Source organism: Hyla sarda, chromosome 11, assembly GCF_029499605.1.
Source record: "Hyla sarda isolate aHylSar1 chromosome 11, aHylSar1.hap1, whole genome shotgun sequence".
Lineage (NCBI taxonomy): Eukaryota > Metazoa > Chordata > Amphibia > Anura > Hylidae > Hyla > Hyla sarda.
In genome coordinates, this window is record NC_079199.1 from 106,562,768 (window position 1) to 106,581,387 (window position 18,620).

The 18,620-nt window shown below is 51.0% G+C and overlaps 2 protein-coding genes across 14 annotated transcripts in view; one reads left to right on the forward strand and one right to left on the reverse strand.

Annotated features, from left to right (window-relative positions):
• The window catches only part of C2CD4D (C2 calcium dependent domain containing 4D), a 26,086-nt gene extending 8,697 nt beyond the window's left edge, over positions 1-17,389 (forward strand). The window contains exons 1-2 of one of the 2 annotated variants that reach the window (XM_056547317.1): positions 4,585-4,621; positions 14,282-17,389. In XM_056547317.1, the coding sequence (XP_056403292.1) occupies positions 14,323-15,447 (1,125 nt within the window). In that variant the 5' untranslated portion in view covers positions 4,585-4,621; positions 14,282-14,322 and the 3' untranslated portion in view covers positions 15,448-17,389. Of the gene's footprint in view, positions 1-4,584; positions 4,622-14,281 lie in introns of those variants that run through there. The other variant, XM_056547316.1, reaches the window with a different exon arrangement.
• Positions 1-18,620, reverse strand: part of LOC130295957 (uncharacterized) — a 106,813-nt gene that overhangs the window by 4,177 nt on the left and 84,016 nt on the right. The gene's annotated exons all lie outside the window — the stretch shown is intronic.

The following is an 18,620-nucleotide window of genomic DNA, read 5'->3' on the forward strand; positions in this document are numbered from 1 at the left end:
GGTGTACTATAGAGATATAGAGGAGCAGGATCCTCTCTTCTGAGGGTGTACTATAGAGATATAGAGGAGCAGGATCATCTCTTCTGAGGGTGTACTATAGAGATATAGGGGAGCAGGATCCTCTCTTCTGAGGGTATACTATAGAGATATAGAGGAGCAGGATCCTCTCTTCTGAGGGTGTACTATAGAGATATAGGGGAGCAGGATCCTCTCTTCTGAGGGTGTACTATAGAGATATAGGGGAGCAGGATCATCTCTTCTGAGGGTGTACTATAGAGATATAGAGGACAGGATCCTCTCTTCTAACTCACCCTCAGAAGAGAGGATCCCGCTCCTCTATATCTCTATAGTACAACCTCAGAAGAGAGGATCCTGCGCCTCTATATCTCTATAGTACACCCTCAGAAGAGATGATCCTGCTCCTCTATATCTCTATAACTTACCCTCAGAAGAGAGGATCCTGCTCCTCTATATCTCTATAGTACACCCTCAGAAGAGAGGATCCTGCTCCTCTATATCTCTATAGTACACCCCCAGAAGAGAGGATCCTGCTCCTCTATATCTCTATAGTACACCCCCAGAAGAGAGGATCCTGCTCCTCTATATCTCTATAGTACACCCCCAGAAGAGAGGATCCTGCTCCTCTATATCTCTATAACTCACCCTCAGAAGAGAGGATCCTGCTCCTCTATATCTCTATAACTCACCCTCAGAAGAGAGGATCCTGCTCCTCTATATCTCTATGAGGGTGAGTTATAGAGATATAGAGGAGCGGGATCCTCTGTTCTATGGGGGGCATGTATCATTATTTGTGCACGGTAGAAGCAGTTTTTGCCGAATTCTAAATTATGCGCTAAATTTATCAATCAAGCGTAATGAGTTTCATAAATTGGGGGCAAATCTAGTCATCTCCTCAGACCTCTACTCTTTGAAAAATGAAATCGATGACTTAGAGCATCTTGCTACGTGCAGTCCAAGATGGCTTATATTTGTGTACAAAAATGGTCATTGTGCAAGATTTCTGCAAGTAAATGAAATGGACGCAGTTAATAAATTCGTATGTACTAAATATGTCACTCCAAGGTTACACCGAAACCTACACATCTGGAGGAAATGCTCCACCTGAATGTACGCAAAAAAACACAACGGGTAACATTTTTGATACATGTCCCCCTATGTGTGCAGTATATGGAGACATCATAGTAGATAGTCTACAGTAGGGAGAACTGGTGAATATGCCGTATACAGGTTATACAATGTCCTAGTGCACAGGACGGTGCATCCGGAAACAATATGGACACTCTGAGGATGTGATCATACACTGCAGATTTGTTGCAGATATTTCTGTTTTTCTCCCCTGAATGTTCTGTATTTGCAGCAGGTGCGGATAGATGGTTGTGAATATCTCTTATCTGATGGGGGTGACACAGGACATTTCGGGGACACGGTGTCTTCACTTCTCTCCACCCTGTATCCCATGTGCGGTGGAGCACGTGTGTCTGTCTTGTGTCTTCCTTGGCGTCTTGCTGTTTGTGAGTTGAGGAACCAGGAAGAGATGAGGACTGACAGGAGCAGCGAGCCGATCATCTGTGAGAGAGAGTGCGGGCGCCACACCGGAGTGTAGGCACCTGGGGATGGCGGGAGGAGTCACTGAGAAGAGGGAGACCAGATGGGGCATCAGATACAGACCCTACAGTGATGGGGCATCAGTCACATAGACCCTACAGTGATGGGGCATCAGATACAGACCCTACAGTGATGGGGCATCAGTCACATAGACCCTACAGTGATGGGGCATCAGTCACATAGACCCTACAGTGATGGGGCATCAGTCACATAGACCCTACAGTGATGGGGCATCAGACTTAGACCCTACAGTGATGGGGTATCAGACATAGACCCTACAGTGATGGGGCATCAGACTTAGACCCTACAGTGACGGGGCATCAGACATAGACCCTGCAGTGATGGGGCATCAGACATAGACCCTACAGTGATGGGGCATCAGACTTAGACCCTACAGTGATGGGGCATCAGTCACATAGACCCTACAGTGATGGGGCATCAGACTTAGACCCTACAGTGACAGGGCTTCAGACATAGACCCTGCAGTGATGGGGCATCAGACATAGACCCTGCAGTGATGGGGCATCAGATATAGACCCTACAGTGATGGGGCATCAGTCACATAGACCCTACAGTGATGGGGCATCAGATACAGACCCTACAGTGATGGGGCATCAGTCACATAGACCCTACAGTGATGGGGCATCAGTCACATAGACCCTACAGTGATGGGGCATCAGATATCTACAGTGATGGGGCATCAGACACAGACCCTACAGTGATGGGGCATCAGTCACATAGACCCTACAGTGATGGGGCATCAGATATCTACAGTGATGGGGCATCAGACATAGACCCTACAGTGATGGGGCCTCAGACTTAGACCCTACAGTGACGGGGCATCAGACTTAGACCCTACAGTGATGGGGCATCAGTCACATAGACCCTACAGTGATGGGGCATCAGACTTAGACCCTACAGTGACAGGGCTTCAGACATAGACCCTGCAGTGATGGGGCATCAGACATAGACCCTGCAGTGATGGGGCATCAGATATAGACCCTACAGTGATGGGGCATCAGTCACATAGACCCTACAGTGATGGGGCATCAGATACAGACCCTACAGTGATGGGGCATCAGTCACATAGACCCTACAGTGATGGGGCATCAGTCACATAGACCCTACAGTGATGGGGCATCAGATATCTACAGTGATGGGGCATCAGACACAGACCCTACAGTGATGGGGCATCAGTCACATAGACCCTACAGTGATGGGGCATCAGATATCTACAGTGATGGGGCATCAGACATAGACCCTACAGTGATGGGGCATCAGACTTAGACCCTACAGTGACGGGGCATCAGACATAGACCCTGCAGTGACGGGGCATCAGACATAGACCCTGCAGTGACGGGGCATCAGACATAGACCCTGCAGTGATGGGGCATCAGACATAGACCCTGCAGTGATGGGGCATCAGACATAGACCCTGCAGTGATGGGGCATCAGACATAGACCCTACAGTGATGGGGCATCAGACATAGACCCTACAGTGATGGGGCATCAGACATAGACCCTACAGTGATGGGGCATCAGACATAGACCCTACAGTGATGGGGCATCAGTCACATAGACCCTACAGTGATGGGGCATCAGTCACATAGACCCTACAGTGATGGGGCATCAGTCACATAGACCCTACAGTGATGGGGCATCAGACATAGACCCTACAGTGATGGGGCATCAGACATAGACCCTACAGTGATGGGGCATCAGAAATAGATCCTGCAGTGATGGGGCATCAGACATAGACCCTACAGTGATGGGGCATCAGACATAGACCCTGCAGTGATGGGGCATCAGAAATAGATCCTGCAGTGATGGGGCATCAGACATAGACCCTACAGTGATGGGGCATCAGACATAGACCCTACAGTGATGGGGCATCAGAAATAGATCCTGCAGTGATGGGGCATCAGATATAGACCCTACAGTGATGGGGCATCAGACATAGACCCTACAGTGATGGGGCATCAGACATAGACCCTACAGTGATGGGGCATCAGAAATAGACCCTGCAGTGATGGGGCATCAGATATAGACCCTGTAGTGATGGGGCATCAGTCACATAGACCCTACAGTGATGGGGCATCAGACATAGACCCTACAGTGATGGGGCATCAGTCACATAGACCCTACAGTGATGGGGCATCAGACATAGACCCTGCAGTGATGGGGCATCAGTCACATAGACCCTACAGTGATGGGGCATCAGATATAGACCCTGCAGTGATGGGGCATCAGATATAGACCCTGCAGTGATGGGGCATCAGATATAGACCCTACAGTGATGGGGCATCAGATATAGACCCTGTAGTGATGGGGCATCAGACATAGACCCTACAGTGATGGGGCATCAGATATAGACCCTGTAGTGATGGGGCATCAGACATAGACCCTACAGTGATGGGGCATCAGATATAGACCCTGTAGTGATGGGGCATCAGACATAGACCCTACAGTGATGGGGCATCAGATATAGACCCTGTAGTGATGGGGCATCAGACATAGACCCTACAGTGATGGGGCATCAGATATAGACCCTGTAGTGATGGGGCATCAGTGAAGTTGCCCCAATCCTGCGATGATAACCTACCACCTGGTCCGTCTTCTCTACACAGTTACAGATTCTGCTGTCTCGTCTACAGTTTGGCTCCGTCTACAGCCTTATTGTGTCCTATACAGCCGCCGGCCCCCTACAGTCAGCCAGACCCCATTACAGTCACCTCAGGATCCAGCGCCACCATTATTGTTATGGTAGATTTTAATGAATAGTGAACAGAAAACCAGAACTAACAGCTCAGATATAAAGATCTCTGCTTGCTGTCACAGACTGTACAGACCTAAGACACCTCCCAGCTGACAGCTTGTTACAGTGTATCAGTGAAGCTTAAAACAGCAGTAAAAAATCTTTTCTCCTGTCTGGGAATCCACAGCCAATGCTCCGACACTGATACACTGTGACAGGATTCAGCTGTGAGAAGTATGGGTAGGATGGTCACGGTTATTTCGGTAGTATATATACATCTGATTGCCAGCATAAAAATGATTCTGACATATACGGCGGCGTGCCCGTAGGGATGACTGGATGTGGTCTGCGTCATCGTTGTACGAGTTTTATAGAATATCGTAATCTACGGCGTTCTCTTCTGACATATACGAGAACATAGCGCAGATACAGGAAGTGTTTGTAATACGGGGGCCACCTGGGGACCCCCACATCTGGGCTGCTATGTACAGAGCGGTAACCCTCGGCTCCCTCACACCTGGCGCTTCCTATTCATCTGGGGCCTTTGATGGCCGCTCGTCTGAAGTGGGGGAGTATCATCAATAGCGGCTCTATATGTTACTAGGAGATGACGGGGTTATTGTGGAGCCTCATTATACTAAGTATAGACGGTAATCATTGCTGAGAGCTGGGGGGCTGGTACAGTGTGCACAGAAAAGATCAAATACAAGGGGGGATCTATTCATTGTGCGCAGGAAATCTGGGTCGGTTGTGTCCTGGACCTGAAGGCCGGTGACCGGGTCCTCACCTGGTACTGAGGGAGCCCAGAGGGCTGCACTGGAGCTGTGTACCCGCTGCGGCAGGTTGTGCCCCGTACACACTGAGCCCTCAGATCCTTCATATAATTGCTGAGAGGTTTCACCAGGAAAGTGCAGGATTATATAATATTACTAGAATAGCTGTTTGTTTAACTCTTTATGAGGAGGAACTAATAACCCCCCCAGGGGCTGGTAGTAAGGTGAGGAGGGTGGGGGTGAGGGCTCTTCTGGGGAAATGGGATGTGCGTGCAGCTGTGCCAGATGAGGTGATTCAACAAGTGACGTTTTACAGTACGACTATAAGAGGTGCCAAGCAGGACACCGACACAGAGGAGCAGAGCTGCAGCCGTGCATCACAGGGAGGACACTGCATATACACAGGTGAGGAGGGCACAGGGGGGACACTGCATATACACAGGTGAGGAGGGCACAGGGGGGACACTGCATATACACAGGTGAGGAGGGCACAGGGGGGGACACTGCATATACACAGGTGAGGAGGGCACAGGGGGGGACACTGCATATACACAGGTGAGGAGGGCACAGGGGGGGACACTGCATATACACAGGTGAGGAGGGCACAGGGGGGGACACTGCATATACACAGGTGAGGAGGGCACAGGGGGGGACACTGCATATACACAGGTGAGGGGGGGACACTGCATATACACAGGTGAGGGGGGGACACTGCATATACACAGGTGAGGAGGGCACAGGGGGGACACTGCATATACACAGGTGAGGAGGGCAAAGGGGGGACACTGCATATACACAGGTGAGGAGGGCACAGGGGGGACACTGCATATACACAGGTGAGGAGGGCACAGGGGGGGACACTGCATATACACAGGTGAGGAGGGCACAGGGAGGACACTGCATATACACAGGTGAGGAGGGCACAGGGGGGACACTGCATATACACAGGTGAGGAGGGCACAGGGGGGGACACTGCATATACACAGGTGAGGAGGGCACAGGGGGGACACTGCATATACACAGATGAGGAGGGCACAGGGGGGGACACTGCATATACACAGGTGAGGAGGGCACAGGGGGGGACACTGCATATACACAGGTGAGGAGGGCACAGGGGGGGACACTGCATATACACAGGTGAGGAGGGCACAGGGGGGACACTGCATATACACAGGTGAGGAGGGCACAGGGAGGACACTGCATATACACAGGTGAGGAGGGCACAGGGGGGACACTGCATATACACAGGTGAGGAGGGCACAGGGGGGGACACTGCATATACACAGGTGAGGAGGGCACACGGGGGGACACTGCATATACACAGGTGAGGAGGGCACGGGGGGGACACTGCATATACACAGGTGAGGAGGGCACGGGGGGGACATTGCATATACACAGGTGAGGAGGGCACAGGGGGGACACTGCATATACACAGGTGAGGAGGGCACAGGGAGGACACTGCATATACACAGGTGAGGGGGGGACACTGCATATACACAGGGGGGACACTGCATATACACAGGTGAGGAGGGCACAGGGGGGGACACTGCATATACACAGGTGAGGAGGGCACAGGGGGGGACACTGCATATACACAGGTGAGGAGGGCACAGGGGGGACACTGCATATACACAGGTGAGGAGGGCACAGGGGGGACACTGCATATACACAGGTGAGGAGGGCACATGGGGGGACACTGCATATACACAGATGAGGAGGGCACAGGGGGGGACACTGCATATACACAGGTGAGGAGGGCACGGGGGGACACTGCATATACACAGGTGAGGAGGGCACAGGGGGGACACTGCATATACACAGGTGAGGAGGGCACAGGGGGGACACTGCATATACACAGGTGAGGAGGGCACAGGGGGGGACACTGCATATACACAGGTGAGGAGGGCACAGGGGGGGACACTGCATATACACAGGTGAGGAGGGCACAGGGGGGACACTGCATATACACAGGTGAGGAGGGCACAGGGGGGACACTGCATATACACAGGTGAGGAGGGCACAGGGAGGACACTGCATAAACACAGGTGAGGAGGGCACAGGGGGGACACTGCATGTACACAGGTGAGGAGGGCACAGGGGGGACACTGCATGTACACAGGTGAGGAGGGCACAGGGAGGACACTGCATAAACACAGGTGAGGAGGGCACAGGGGGGACACTGCATATACACAGGTGAGGAGGGCACAGGGAGGACACTCCATATACACAGGTGAGGAGGGCACAGGGAGGACACTGCATGTACACAGGTGAGGAGGGCACAGGGGGGACACTGCATGTACACAGGTGAGGAGGGCACAGGGGGGACACTGCATATACACAGGTGAGGAGGGCACAGGGGGGACACTGCATATACACAGGTGAGGAGGGCACAGGGGGGACACTGCATATACACAGGTGAGGAGGGCACAGGGGGGACACTGCATATACACAGGTGAGGAGGGCACAGGGGGGACACTGCATATACACAGGTGAGGAGGGCACAGGGGGGGACACTGCATATACACAGGTGAGGAGGGCACAGGGGGGACACTGCATATACACAGGTGAGGAGGGCACAGGGGGGACACTGCATATACACAGGTGAGGAGGGCACAGGGAGGACACTGCATATACACAGGTGAGGAGGGCACAGGGAGGACACTGCATAAACACAGGTGAGGAGGGCACAGGGGGGACACTGCATGTACACAGGTGAGGAGGGCACAGGGGGGACACTGCATGTACACAGGTGAGGAGGGCACAGGGGGGACACTGCATATACACAGGTGAGGAGGGCACAGGGGGGACACTGCATATACACAGGTGAGGAGGGCACAGGGGGGACACTGCATATACACAGGTGAGGAGGGCACAGGGGGGACACTGCATATACACAGGTGAGGGGGGGGGACACTGCATATACACAGGTGAGGAGGGCACAGGGGGGACACTGCATATACACAGGTGAGGAGGGCACAGGGGGGGACACTGCATATACACAGGTGAGGGGGGGACACTGCATATACACAGGTGAGGAGGGCACAGGGGGGACACTGCATATACACAGGTGAGGAGGGCACAGGGGGGGACACTGCATATACACAGGTGAGGAGGGCACAGGGGGGACACTGCATATACACAGATGAGGAGGGCACAGGGGGGGACACTGCATATACACAGGTGAGGAGGGCACAGGGGGGGACACTGCATATACACAGGTGAGGAGGGCACAGGGGGGACACTGCATATACACAGATGAGGAGGGCACAGGGGGGGACACTGCATATACACAGGTGAGGAGGGCACGGGGGGGACACTGCATATACACAGGTGAGGAGGGCACAGGGGGGGGACACTGCATATACACAGGTGAGGAGGGCACGGGGGGACACTGCATATACACAGGTGAGGAGGGCACAGGGAGGACACTGCATATACACAGGTGAGGAGGGCACAGGGGGGACACTGCATATACACAGGTGAGGAGGGCACAGGGGGGGACACTGCATATACACAGGTGAGGAGGGCACAGGGGGGACACTGCATATACACAAGTGAGGAGGGCACAGGGGGGGACACTGCATATACACAGGTGAGGAGGGCACGGGGGGGACACTGCATATACACAGGTGAGGAGGGCACGGGGGGGGCACTGCATATACACAGGTGAGGAGGGCACAGGGGGGACACTGCATATACACAGGTGAGGAGGGCACAGGGAGGACACTGCATATACACAGGTGAGGAGGGCACAGGGAGGACACTGCATATACACAGGTGAGGAGGGCACAGGGGGGGACACTGCATATACACAGGTGAGGAGGGCACAGGGGGGACACTGCATATACACAGGTGAGGGGGGACACTGCATATACACAGGTGAGGAGGGCACAGGGGGGACACTGCATATACACAGGTGAGGAGGGCACGGGGGGGGGGGCACTGCATATACACAGGTGAGGAGGGCACAGGGGGGACACTGCATATACACAGGTGAGGAGGGCACAGGGAGGACACTGCATATACACAGGTGAGGAGGGCACAGGGGGGGACACTGCATATACACAGGTGAGGAGGGCACAGGGGGGACACTGCATATACACAGGTGAGGGGGGACACTGCATATACACAGGTGAGGAGGGCACAGGGGGGACACTGCATATACACAGGTGAGGAGGGCACAGGGGGGACACTGCATATACACAGGTGAGGAGGGCACAAGGGGGGACACTGCATATACACAGGTGAGGAGGGCACGGGGGGGGCACTGCATATACACAGGTGAGGAGGGCACAGGGGGGGACACTGCATATACACAGGTGAGGAAGGCACAGGGGGGACACTGCATATACACAGGTGAGGAGGGCACAGGGAGGACACTGCATATACACAGGTGAGGAGGGCACAGGGGGGGACACTGCATATACACAGGTGAGGGGGGGACACTGCATATACACAGATGAGGAGGGCACAGGGGGGACACTGCATATACACAGGTGAGGAGGGCACAGGGGGGACACTGCATATACACAGGTGAGGAGGGCACAGGGGGGACACTGCATATACACAGGTGAGGAGGGCACAGGGGGGACACTGCATATACACAGGTGAGGAGGGCACAGGGGGGACACTACATATACACAGGTGAGGAGGGCACAGGGGGGGACACTGCATATACACAGGTGAGGAGGGCACAGGGGGGGGACACTGCATATACACAGGTGAGGGGAGGACACTGCATATACACAGGTGAGGGGGACACTGCATATACACAGGTGAGGAGGGCACAGGGGGGACACTGCATATACACAGGTGAGGAGGGCACAGGGAGGACACTGCATATACACAGGTGAGGAGGGCACAGGGAGGACACTGCATATACACAGGTGAGGAGGGCACAGGGGGGACACTGCATATACACAAGTGAGGAGGGCACAGGGGGGACACTGAATATACACAGGTGAGGAGGTCACGGGGGGACACTGCATATACACAGGTGAGGAGGGCACAGGGAGGACACTGCATATACACAGGTGAGGAGGGCACAGGGAGGACACTGCATATACACAGGTGAGGAGGGCACGGGGGGGACACTGCATATACACAGGTGAGGAGGGCACGGGGGGGACACTGCATATACACAGGTGAGGAGGGCACAGGGGGGGACACTGCATATACACAGGTGAGGAGGGCACAGGGGGGGGACACTGCATATACACAGGTGAGGAGGGCACGGGGGGGGGGACACTGCATATACACAGGTGAGGAGGGCACGGGGGGGACACTGCATATACACAGGTGAGGAGGGCACGGGGGGACACTGCATATACACAGGGAGGAGGGCACAGGGGGGGACACTGCATCTACACAGGTGAGGAGGGCACAGGGGGGAAACTGCATATACACAGGTGAGGAGGGCACAGGGAGGACACTGCATATACACAGGTGAGGAGGGCACGGGGGGACACTGCATATACACAGGTGAGGGCATGGGGGGACACTGCATATACACAGGTGAGGAGGGCACAGGGGGGACGCTGCATATACACAGGTGAGGAGGGCACAGGGAGGACACTGCATATACACAGGTGAGGAGGGCACAGGGAGGGACACTGCATATACACAGGTGAGGAGGGCACAGGGGGGGGACACTGCATATACACAGGTGAGGAGGGCACGGGGGGGACACTGCATATACACAGGTGAGGAGGGCACGGGGGGACACTGCATATACACAGGTGAGGAGGGCACAGGGGGGGGACACTACATATACACAGGTGAGGAGGGCACGGGGGGACACTGCATATACATAGGTGAGTGAGAGGGGCACAGGAGGCACACTGCACATACACAGATGAGTGAGAGGGGCACATCACGGGGGGGGGACACTGCACATACACAGGTGAGAAGGGCACAGGGGGGGACACTGCACATACACAGGTGAGTGAGAGGGGCACACTGCATATACACAGGTGAGTGAGAGGGGCATAGGGGGAACACTGCATATATACAGGTGAATGAGTGGGGCACAGGTGGGACATCACAGGGAGGACACTGCATATACACAGGTGAGTAAGAGGGGCACACTGCATATACACAGGTGAGTGAGAGGGGCACACTGCATATACACAGGTGAGTGAGAGGGGCACACTGCATATACACAGGTGAGTGAGAGGGGCACACTACATATACACAGGTGAGTGAGAGGGGCACACTGCATATACACAGGTGAGTGAGAGGGGCATACGGGGCACACTGCATATACACACGTGAGTGAGAGGGGCACACTGCATATACACAGGTGAGTGAGAGGGGCATAGGGGGCACACTGCATATATACAGGTGAGTGAGGGGGGCACACTGCATATACATAGGTGAGTGAGGGGGGGCACACTGCATATACACAGGTGAGTGAGAGGGGCACAGGGGGACACTGCATATACACAGGTGAGTGAGGGGGGCACACTGCATATACACAGGTGAGTGAGAGGGGCACAGGGGGGCACTGCATATATACAGGTGAGTGAGAGGGGCACAGGGGGGACACTGCATATATACAGGTGAGTGAGAGGGGCACAGGGGGGACACTGCATATATACAGGTGAGTGAGGGGGGCACACTGCATATACACAGGTGAGTGAGAGGGGCACTGCATATATACAGGTGAGTGAGAGGGGAGCACTGCATACACAGGTGAGGGGGACACTGCGCATACACAGGCGAGGAGGGCACAGGGGGCACATCACAGGGGGGACACTGCACATACACAGGGGGCACCAGTGTGAGGATCTCCACCATCACAGTCACTGTCCCTGGTAATTTCAGTATTTATACTGTACTTACAATTGTATACAACTGAGCCACTGTATCTAATCCGGTCAGGTGTGATACTGTCTGCTAAGCCATTTTATCCAAATATATTGTGTGATACTCTCTACTGGTCTGACAGAGGAGTCTGAAGGAAAAGGAGGAATCTGAGGGGGACAGAGGGGTCTGGAGGAGGAGGACAGAGGGGTCTGGAGGAGGAGGACAGAGGGGTCTGGAAGAGGAGGACAGAGGGGTCTGGAGGAGGACAGAGGAGTCTGGAGGAGGGGAAAGGGGGTCTGGTGTAGTGAGTGGTAGAGGAGGAGACATCTGTGTGTAGTGAATACAGGAGGAGGAGGAGACATCGGTGTAGTGAGTACAGGAGGAGGCATCGGTGTAGTGAGTACAGGAGGAGACATCGGTGTAGTGAGTATAGGAGGAGACATCAGTGTAGTGAGTACAGGAGGAGACATCAGTGTAGTGAGTACAGGAGGAGACATCAGTGTAGTGAGTACAGGAGGAGACATCGGTGTAGTGAGTACAGGAGGAGACATCAGTGTAGTGACTGGTACAGGAGGAGACATCGGTGTAGTGACTGGTACAGGAGGAGACATCAGTGTAGTGAGTACAGGAGGAGACATCAGTGTAGTGAGTACAGGAGGAGACATCAGTGTAGTGACTGGTACAGGAGGAGACATCGGTGTAGTGACTGGTACAGGAGGAGACATCAGTGTAGTGAGTACAGGAGGAGACATCAGTGTAGTGAGTACAGGAGGAGACATCGGTGTAGTGAGTACAGGAGGAGACATCAGTGTAGTGACTGGTACAGGAGGAGACATCGGTGTAGTGAGTACAGGAGGAGACATCAGTGTAGTGACTGGTACAGGAGGAGGCATCGGTGTAGTGAGTACAGGAGGAGACATCGTTGTAGTGACTGGTACAGGAGGAGACATCGGTGTAGTGAGTACAGGAGGAGACATCAGTGTAGTGACTGGTACAGTAGGAGACATTGGTGTAGTGAGTACAGGAGGAGACATCAGTGTAGTGAGTACAGGAGGAGACATCAGTGTAGTGAGTACAGTAGGAGACATCGGTGTAGTGAGTGGTACAGGAGGAGACATCGGTGTAGTGACTGGTACAGGAGGAGACATCGGTGTAGTGAGTACAGGAGGAGACATCAGTGTAGTGAGTACAGGAGGAGACATCGGTGTAGTGACTGGTACAGGAGGAGACATCAGTGTAGTGAGTACAGGAGGAGACATCGGTGTAGTGAGTACAGGAGGAGACATCAGTGTAGTGAGTACAGGAGGAGACATCGGTGTAGTGAGTACAGGAGGAGACATCAGTGTAGTGAGTACAGGAGGAGACATCAGTGTAGTGAGTACAGGAGGAGACATCGGTGTAGTGAGTACAGGAGGAGACATCGGTGTAGTGAGTACAGGAGGAGACATCAGTGTAGTGACTGGTACAGGAGGAGACATCGGTGTAGTGACTGGTACAGGAGGAGACATCGGTGTAGTGACTGGTACAGGAGGAGACATCGGTGTAGTGACTGGTACAGGAGGAGACATCGGTGTAGTGAGTACAGGAGGAGACATCAGTGTAGTGAGTACAGGAGGAGACATCGGTGTAGTGACTGGTACAGGAGGAGACATCAGTGTAGTGACTGGTACAGGAGGAGACATCAGTGTAGTGACTGGTACAGGAGGAGACATCAGTGTAGTGACTGGTACAGGAGGAGACATCGGTGTAGTGACTGGTACAGGAGGAGACATCGGTGTAGTGACTGGTACAGGAGGAGACATCGGTGTAGTGAGTACAGGAGGAGACATCGGTGTAGTGACTGGTACAGGAGGAGGCATGAGGAAGAAGAGGAGTCTGGCTGTGGTATTTAGGATGAAGAAGGGAAGAACAGTTAGTAAACAGTTATAGTCAGGGCCAGAATGCAAAATAGCAGATTCTGGAAATGTTTTTGAGGTGCAGAGACTTTATATAAAGTGTTAACTGTATAATAAGAAAAGGTCAGGAGAGAGAGGTTTGTACAACTGCAGCAAACCCTCAGCTGTGAGACGCATTAGACGTATTCAGGTTATCAGCTTCTGAATGTAAACTGAAGAGGATTATCAGGACTTTTAGTCATTGGCCTATTGTGAGGAGTCCGGGTCCAGCACCCATCAGCAGGACCATGCAGTGCAATACAGATAGGTCATCAATTAGACAGCTTGGATAACCACTAGAATGTTTTCTTTACTGAAAGCAAGCAGAGATCTTGAAAAGTTGAGGATTTTTCTGCACACATAACTTCTTGTCCTTTTATTTTCAGCTTCTCCTTGATGATAAGACCCAAGAAAACTTTTCATCCAGATGTTTTGCTCTAAGAAGAAGCTTCTGCCCTCATGTCCAAATATCCTCACCCCAGATAAGATCCCCAAGTTCTTTATACCTCCTAAACTGTCCTCGGTAGAGGATGGGGGGGATCATGTGGGGAAGTGGCTACAGAAGAACCCCTCAGATAACTCCAGATCTTCTCCCAGGGCCCTGCTGAGGTCGGCCAGCCGTCATGTCATCCAGGTGGAGGATGTGGAGCAGGAGGTCGACCCTCCAGGACAGAGATCTCATCAGTCAATGGCCTCCAGTATCCTGGGGAGCCCGTACCTGTCGGAGAGCCCTCACACTCGGAGGAGGGAGTCTCTCTTCCATCAGATGTGTCACACACATGGTCCTTGTGAAATAAAGCCGCTGTCCCCGTTAGATCCCGACCACATTCTGAACTGGAAATCATCTCCTCAGGATCAGCGTCTTCAGAGATTTTCTTGTGGTGTCTTGGACAGTGACACGACCTCCTCCGCAGAGTCTTCTCCTATCAGTTCTCCCCTTTTAAATCGAGGTCCCATTAGGCCCAGTCCTGCCAATCCTCAGGGTTATGGCCGCTCTCCCATGACTAACATCCTGACTCGAGCCAACTCCCTGTCCACTGAAGAAACCAGTTCCACGGACACCAGTCCAAACCTGCCCACCAAGCAAAGCCACTCCAGCCCTCGGGCCTCCATGCTGCACCTCGTTCCTCCTCCCATTTTACACCTGGACTTTATTTGCTGCCAGGAGCGTTTGACCAGGGAGACAGAGGTGATGCTAAGTAAAGGGGGTCTCCTCCGCCTGTCACTGGAGTACGTTAAAGAGTTGTTACGTCTGCGGGTGAAACTGGTCAACGCTGAGAACTTGTACCCGTTGTATCAGGACCCTCGCAGCATCAGCTCTTGTGTGCTCATGTATTTGATGCCCGGGAAGCTGCAGAAGCAACGAAGCACCGTCATCCGCCGAAGCAGGAACCCCATTTTCAATGAGGACTTTTACTTCGAAGGGGTGGAAAAAGGAGAACTGGGCAACCTAAGGTTAAAGGTGAAAGTCATCAACAGAGGGACGAGCATGAAGCTGGACCAAGTGCTGGGGAGAAGTGAGCTGCGGCTGGCCACCATCCTGCCCCTGTAATGTCTATGAAACAGTCCTGAAGAAAGACTATACCCAGCCCTCACCAGTGATGCGCAGTGAAGATATATTAGACCATAGTGTGGTACAAGGACACGTTTCGGCATGGGAGCCTTCCTCAGCTGTACTTCATCATGGCATAATAAATCTTCACTGGTAAGTGCTGTGTATAGTCTTTCTTCTATCCTACCTTGTTCACAGGGCTGGTGCAAGGATTTTAGCCACTATAGGCAGCATACTGGATGGACCTTACTTGCCTGTCTTGCCTCGGGGGTGGCACTGCGCTCCTCCAGCAAACTGAAGAATGCAGATTATTATGGAACCGGGGGGTGGGGGATGCAATGGTGTTGCTGGCTGAACAGGTGCTTTGGATGAGCGGCAGGTGCTTTGGATGCTGGCTACTAACTTTCTTGCAGCCGGGAGAGTGGCGCCCCCATCAAGCCCTCTAGGCGGTTGCCTATTTTGCCTATAGACAGAGCAGGCCCTGCTTGTGCACCACAGCAGATTCCACGGAAGTGCCGACATATCCCTATATGAAACAGTCCTGGTCACACAAGGGGTCATCGAATACGCCCGCGCTCACTGAATCCACATCCAACTCTCGTCCAGGTACTGGAGGGTCAGTCTCCAAAGTTTTAAGAGGAATAGGCAGAAAATGACGCAGTGAAGACAGAACTCGGAATTCTGCAGGATCAAAGCTTCACGGACATTCATGGACTCATCCTAAACACTAGGGCAGCGATGTTCACTGCAACAGATCACTCCATGTATTCGGGATAGAGGGGACTATACCCGGGGAGGAGCGCGTTCACACTGTTACACACCTTAATAGTTCTTTCAATTAGTTTTTTTCTTCCGGGCGTCATTATTATGGCTCAAAAAATATAAAGTGCGTAGTACCGAGGATTGTGTCACAAGGTATATGAGCCTCAAAACCTTATTTATTTGGGTGTTTTCTCCTTTTTGAAGGAGTTTTATGCATATTTTTGCTTTACAGAAGGTTTTTCTAGCATTTTTTGGTGCATTTTATTCAAATCAGGGCTTAACATGCAATAATATACGTTTATATTATTGTGCATAAAATGCCTCTAAATGCTATGGGGAGGAGTTTATCGCTTTTGACACCTTTTTCTCAGGCTTGCACGTTCTTCTTTATGACAGTTTTAATTGCACAAAAGTTACCAAATTGTCGCATGTATGTATTATAAAATTGTGTGTGTAAAGCACTCTTTTGTGCTCGGCTACTGAGTGGAGTACAGTTGAATATAGTAAATTTATCAAAGAACCCATTACAATTAAACCACTCCCCCCCTTTACACTGAAGCCACGCCTTATTGTTAGACCAGGCACCGAAGTGTCAAAAACACAAAAATAAAATCACATATTTTTGCGCAAAATAAGATTTGGACAAACATTTGTAAAAATAAATTATGCCAGAAAAATGACACACAAGGGGTCCATAAACCATTCCATATGTGTGAGCTTTATTGGGATGTAAGGGGTCCATTTTATGCATATAAAATGCTGTTTTTTGTTGTTTTTTTATGTTTTTTTTGTTTTGTTTTTGTTTGTGTTTTTTGTTTTTTTTTGTGTGGTTTTATGTGCTTTTTGTTTGTTTTTACGTATTTTTGTGTGTTTTTATGTGCTTTTTGTTTGTTTGTTTTCTTTGATTTTTATTGTTTTTATGTGTTTTGTATTTGTGTGTTTTGTCTGTTGTTTTTTTTTTTTTTTTTTTTTTTTTAATGAATGCTGTGAAACACTTGAAAACTGCAAATGCAGACCTGATTTGCATGCAAACTGTACTAAATAACTAAACCACAACTGTGAAAGAAAAAATATGCGTCAAACGCAAAAAAAAAAAAACAATGCTAGAAAAGTATTTAATCGTTGCTGGTAAAACAAGAACATTTTTTGAGCTACAATGTGTGAACAAAAAAAAATCAAAGCCCATAATGCAGTGTTTTCCAAACAGTGTGTCTCCATCTGTTGCAAAACTACAACTCCCAGCATGCCCGGACAGCCGAAGGCTGTCCGGGCATGCTGGGTGTTGTAGTTTTGCAACAGTTGGGGAGACACTATTTGGAAAACACTATGTGGATGTGACAGATTTCATCAGACGTGTCATATATATATATATATATATATATATATATTTATATATATATATATATATATGTATATATTTATATATATATATATATATGTATTTATATGTATTTAACGTGCATTAAAATTGTCATGTGAACAGATCCCTAAAACAGTTTCCCCCTAATCTCTCCATCTACTTAAAAAAAGAACTCCCAGCATGCCAATGCCCAGAGTTGTAGTTTTGCAAAAGCTGGATCGCTGGTATTTCTTATCATTTGTATTTATTGTAGTATTAAAAGTGAATAAAAATGGGAATATGTATTTATATATGTGCGTGTCAAATCTGTTTTTAATTCTTTCTCACCAACAGCCTTAGGATGGGAGTTGTAGTTTTGTAGCACGTTGCCGTCGAGGATGCCCATAGTTGGCAGTAGTGAACACCAGGTCAGGAAACATTGATATATATACAGTCATGGCCGTAAATGTTACACCCCTGAATTTTTTTCACAGGAAAGGATTGCAGTAACACAGGTTTTGCTATACACATGTTTATTCCCTTTGTGTGTATTGGAACTAAACCAAAAAAGTGAGGAAAAAAAGCAAATGGGACATAATGTCACCGAACTCCAAAAAGGGGCTGGACACAACTATTGGCCCATTAACTTAATATTTGGTTGCACACCCTTTGGAAAAAATAAGTGAAATCAGTGTCTTTCTAGAACCATCAATAAGCTTCTTACACCTCTCAGCCGGAATGTTGGACCACTCTTCCTATAATCATCAATAAGCTTCTTACACCTCTCAGCCGGGATGTTGGACCACTCTTCCTATAACCATCAATAAGCTTCTTACACCTCTCAGCCGGGATGTTGGACCACTCTTCCTATAACCATTAATAAGCTTCTTACACCTCTCAGCCGGGATGTTGGACCACTCTTCCTATAACCATCAATAAGCTCCTTACACCTCTCAGCAGGAATGTTGGACCACTCTTCCTATAACCATCAATAAGCTTCTTACACCTCTCAGCTGGAATGTTGGACCACTCTTCCTATAAGCATCAATAAGCTTCTTACACCTCTCAGCCG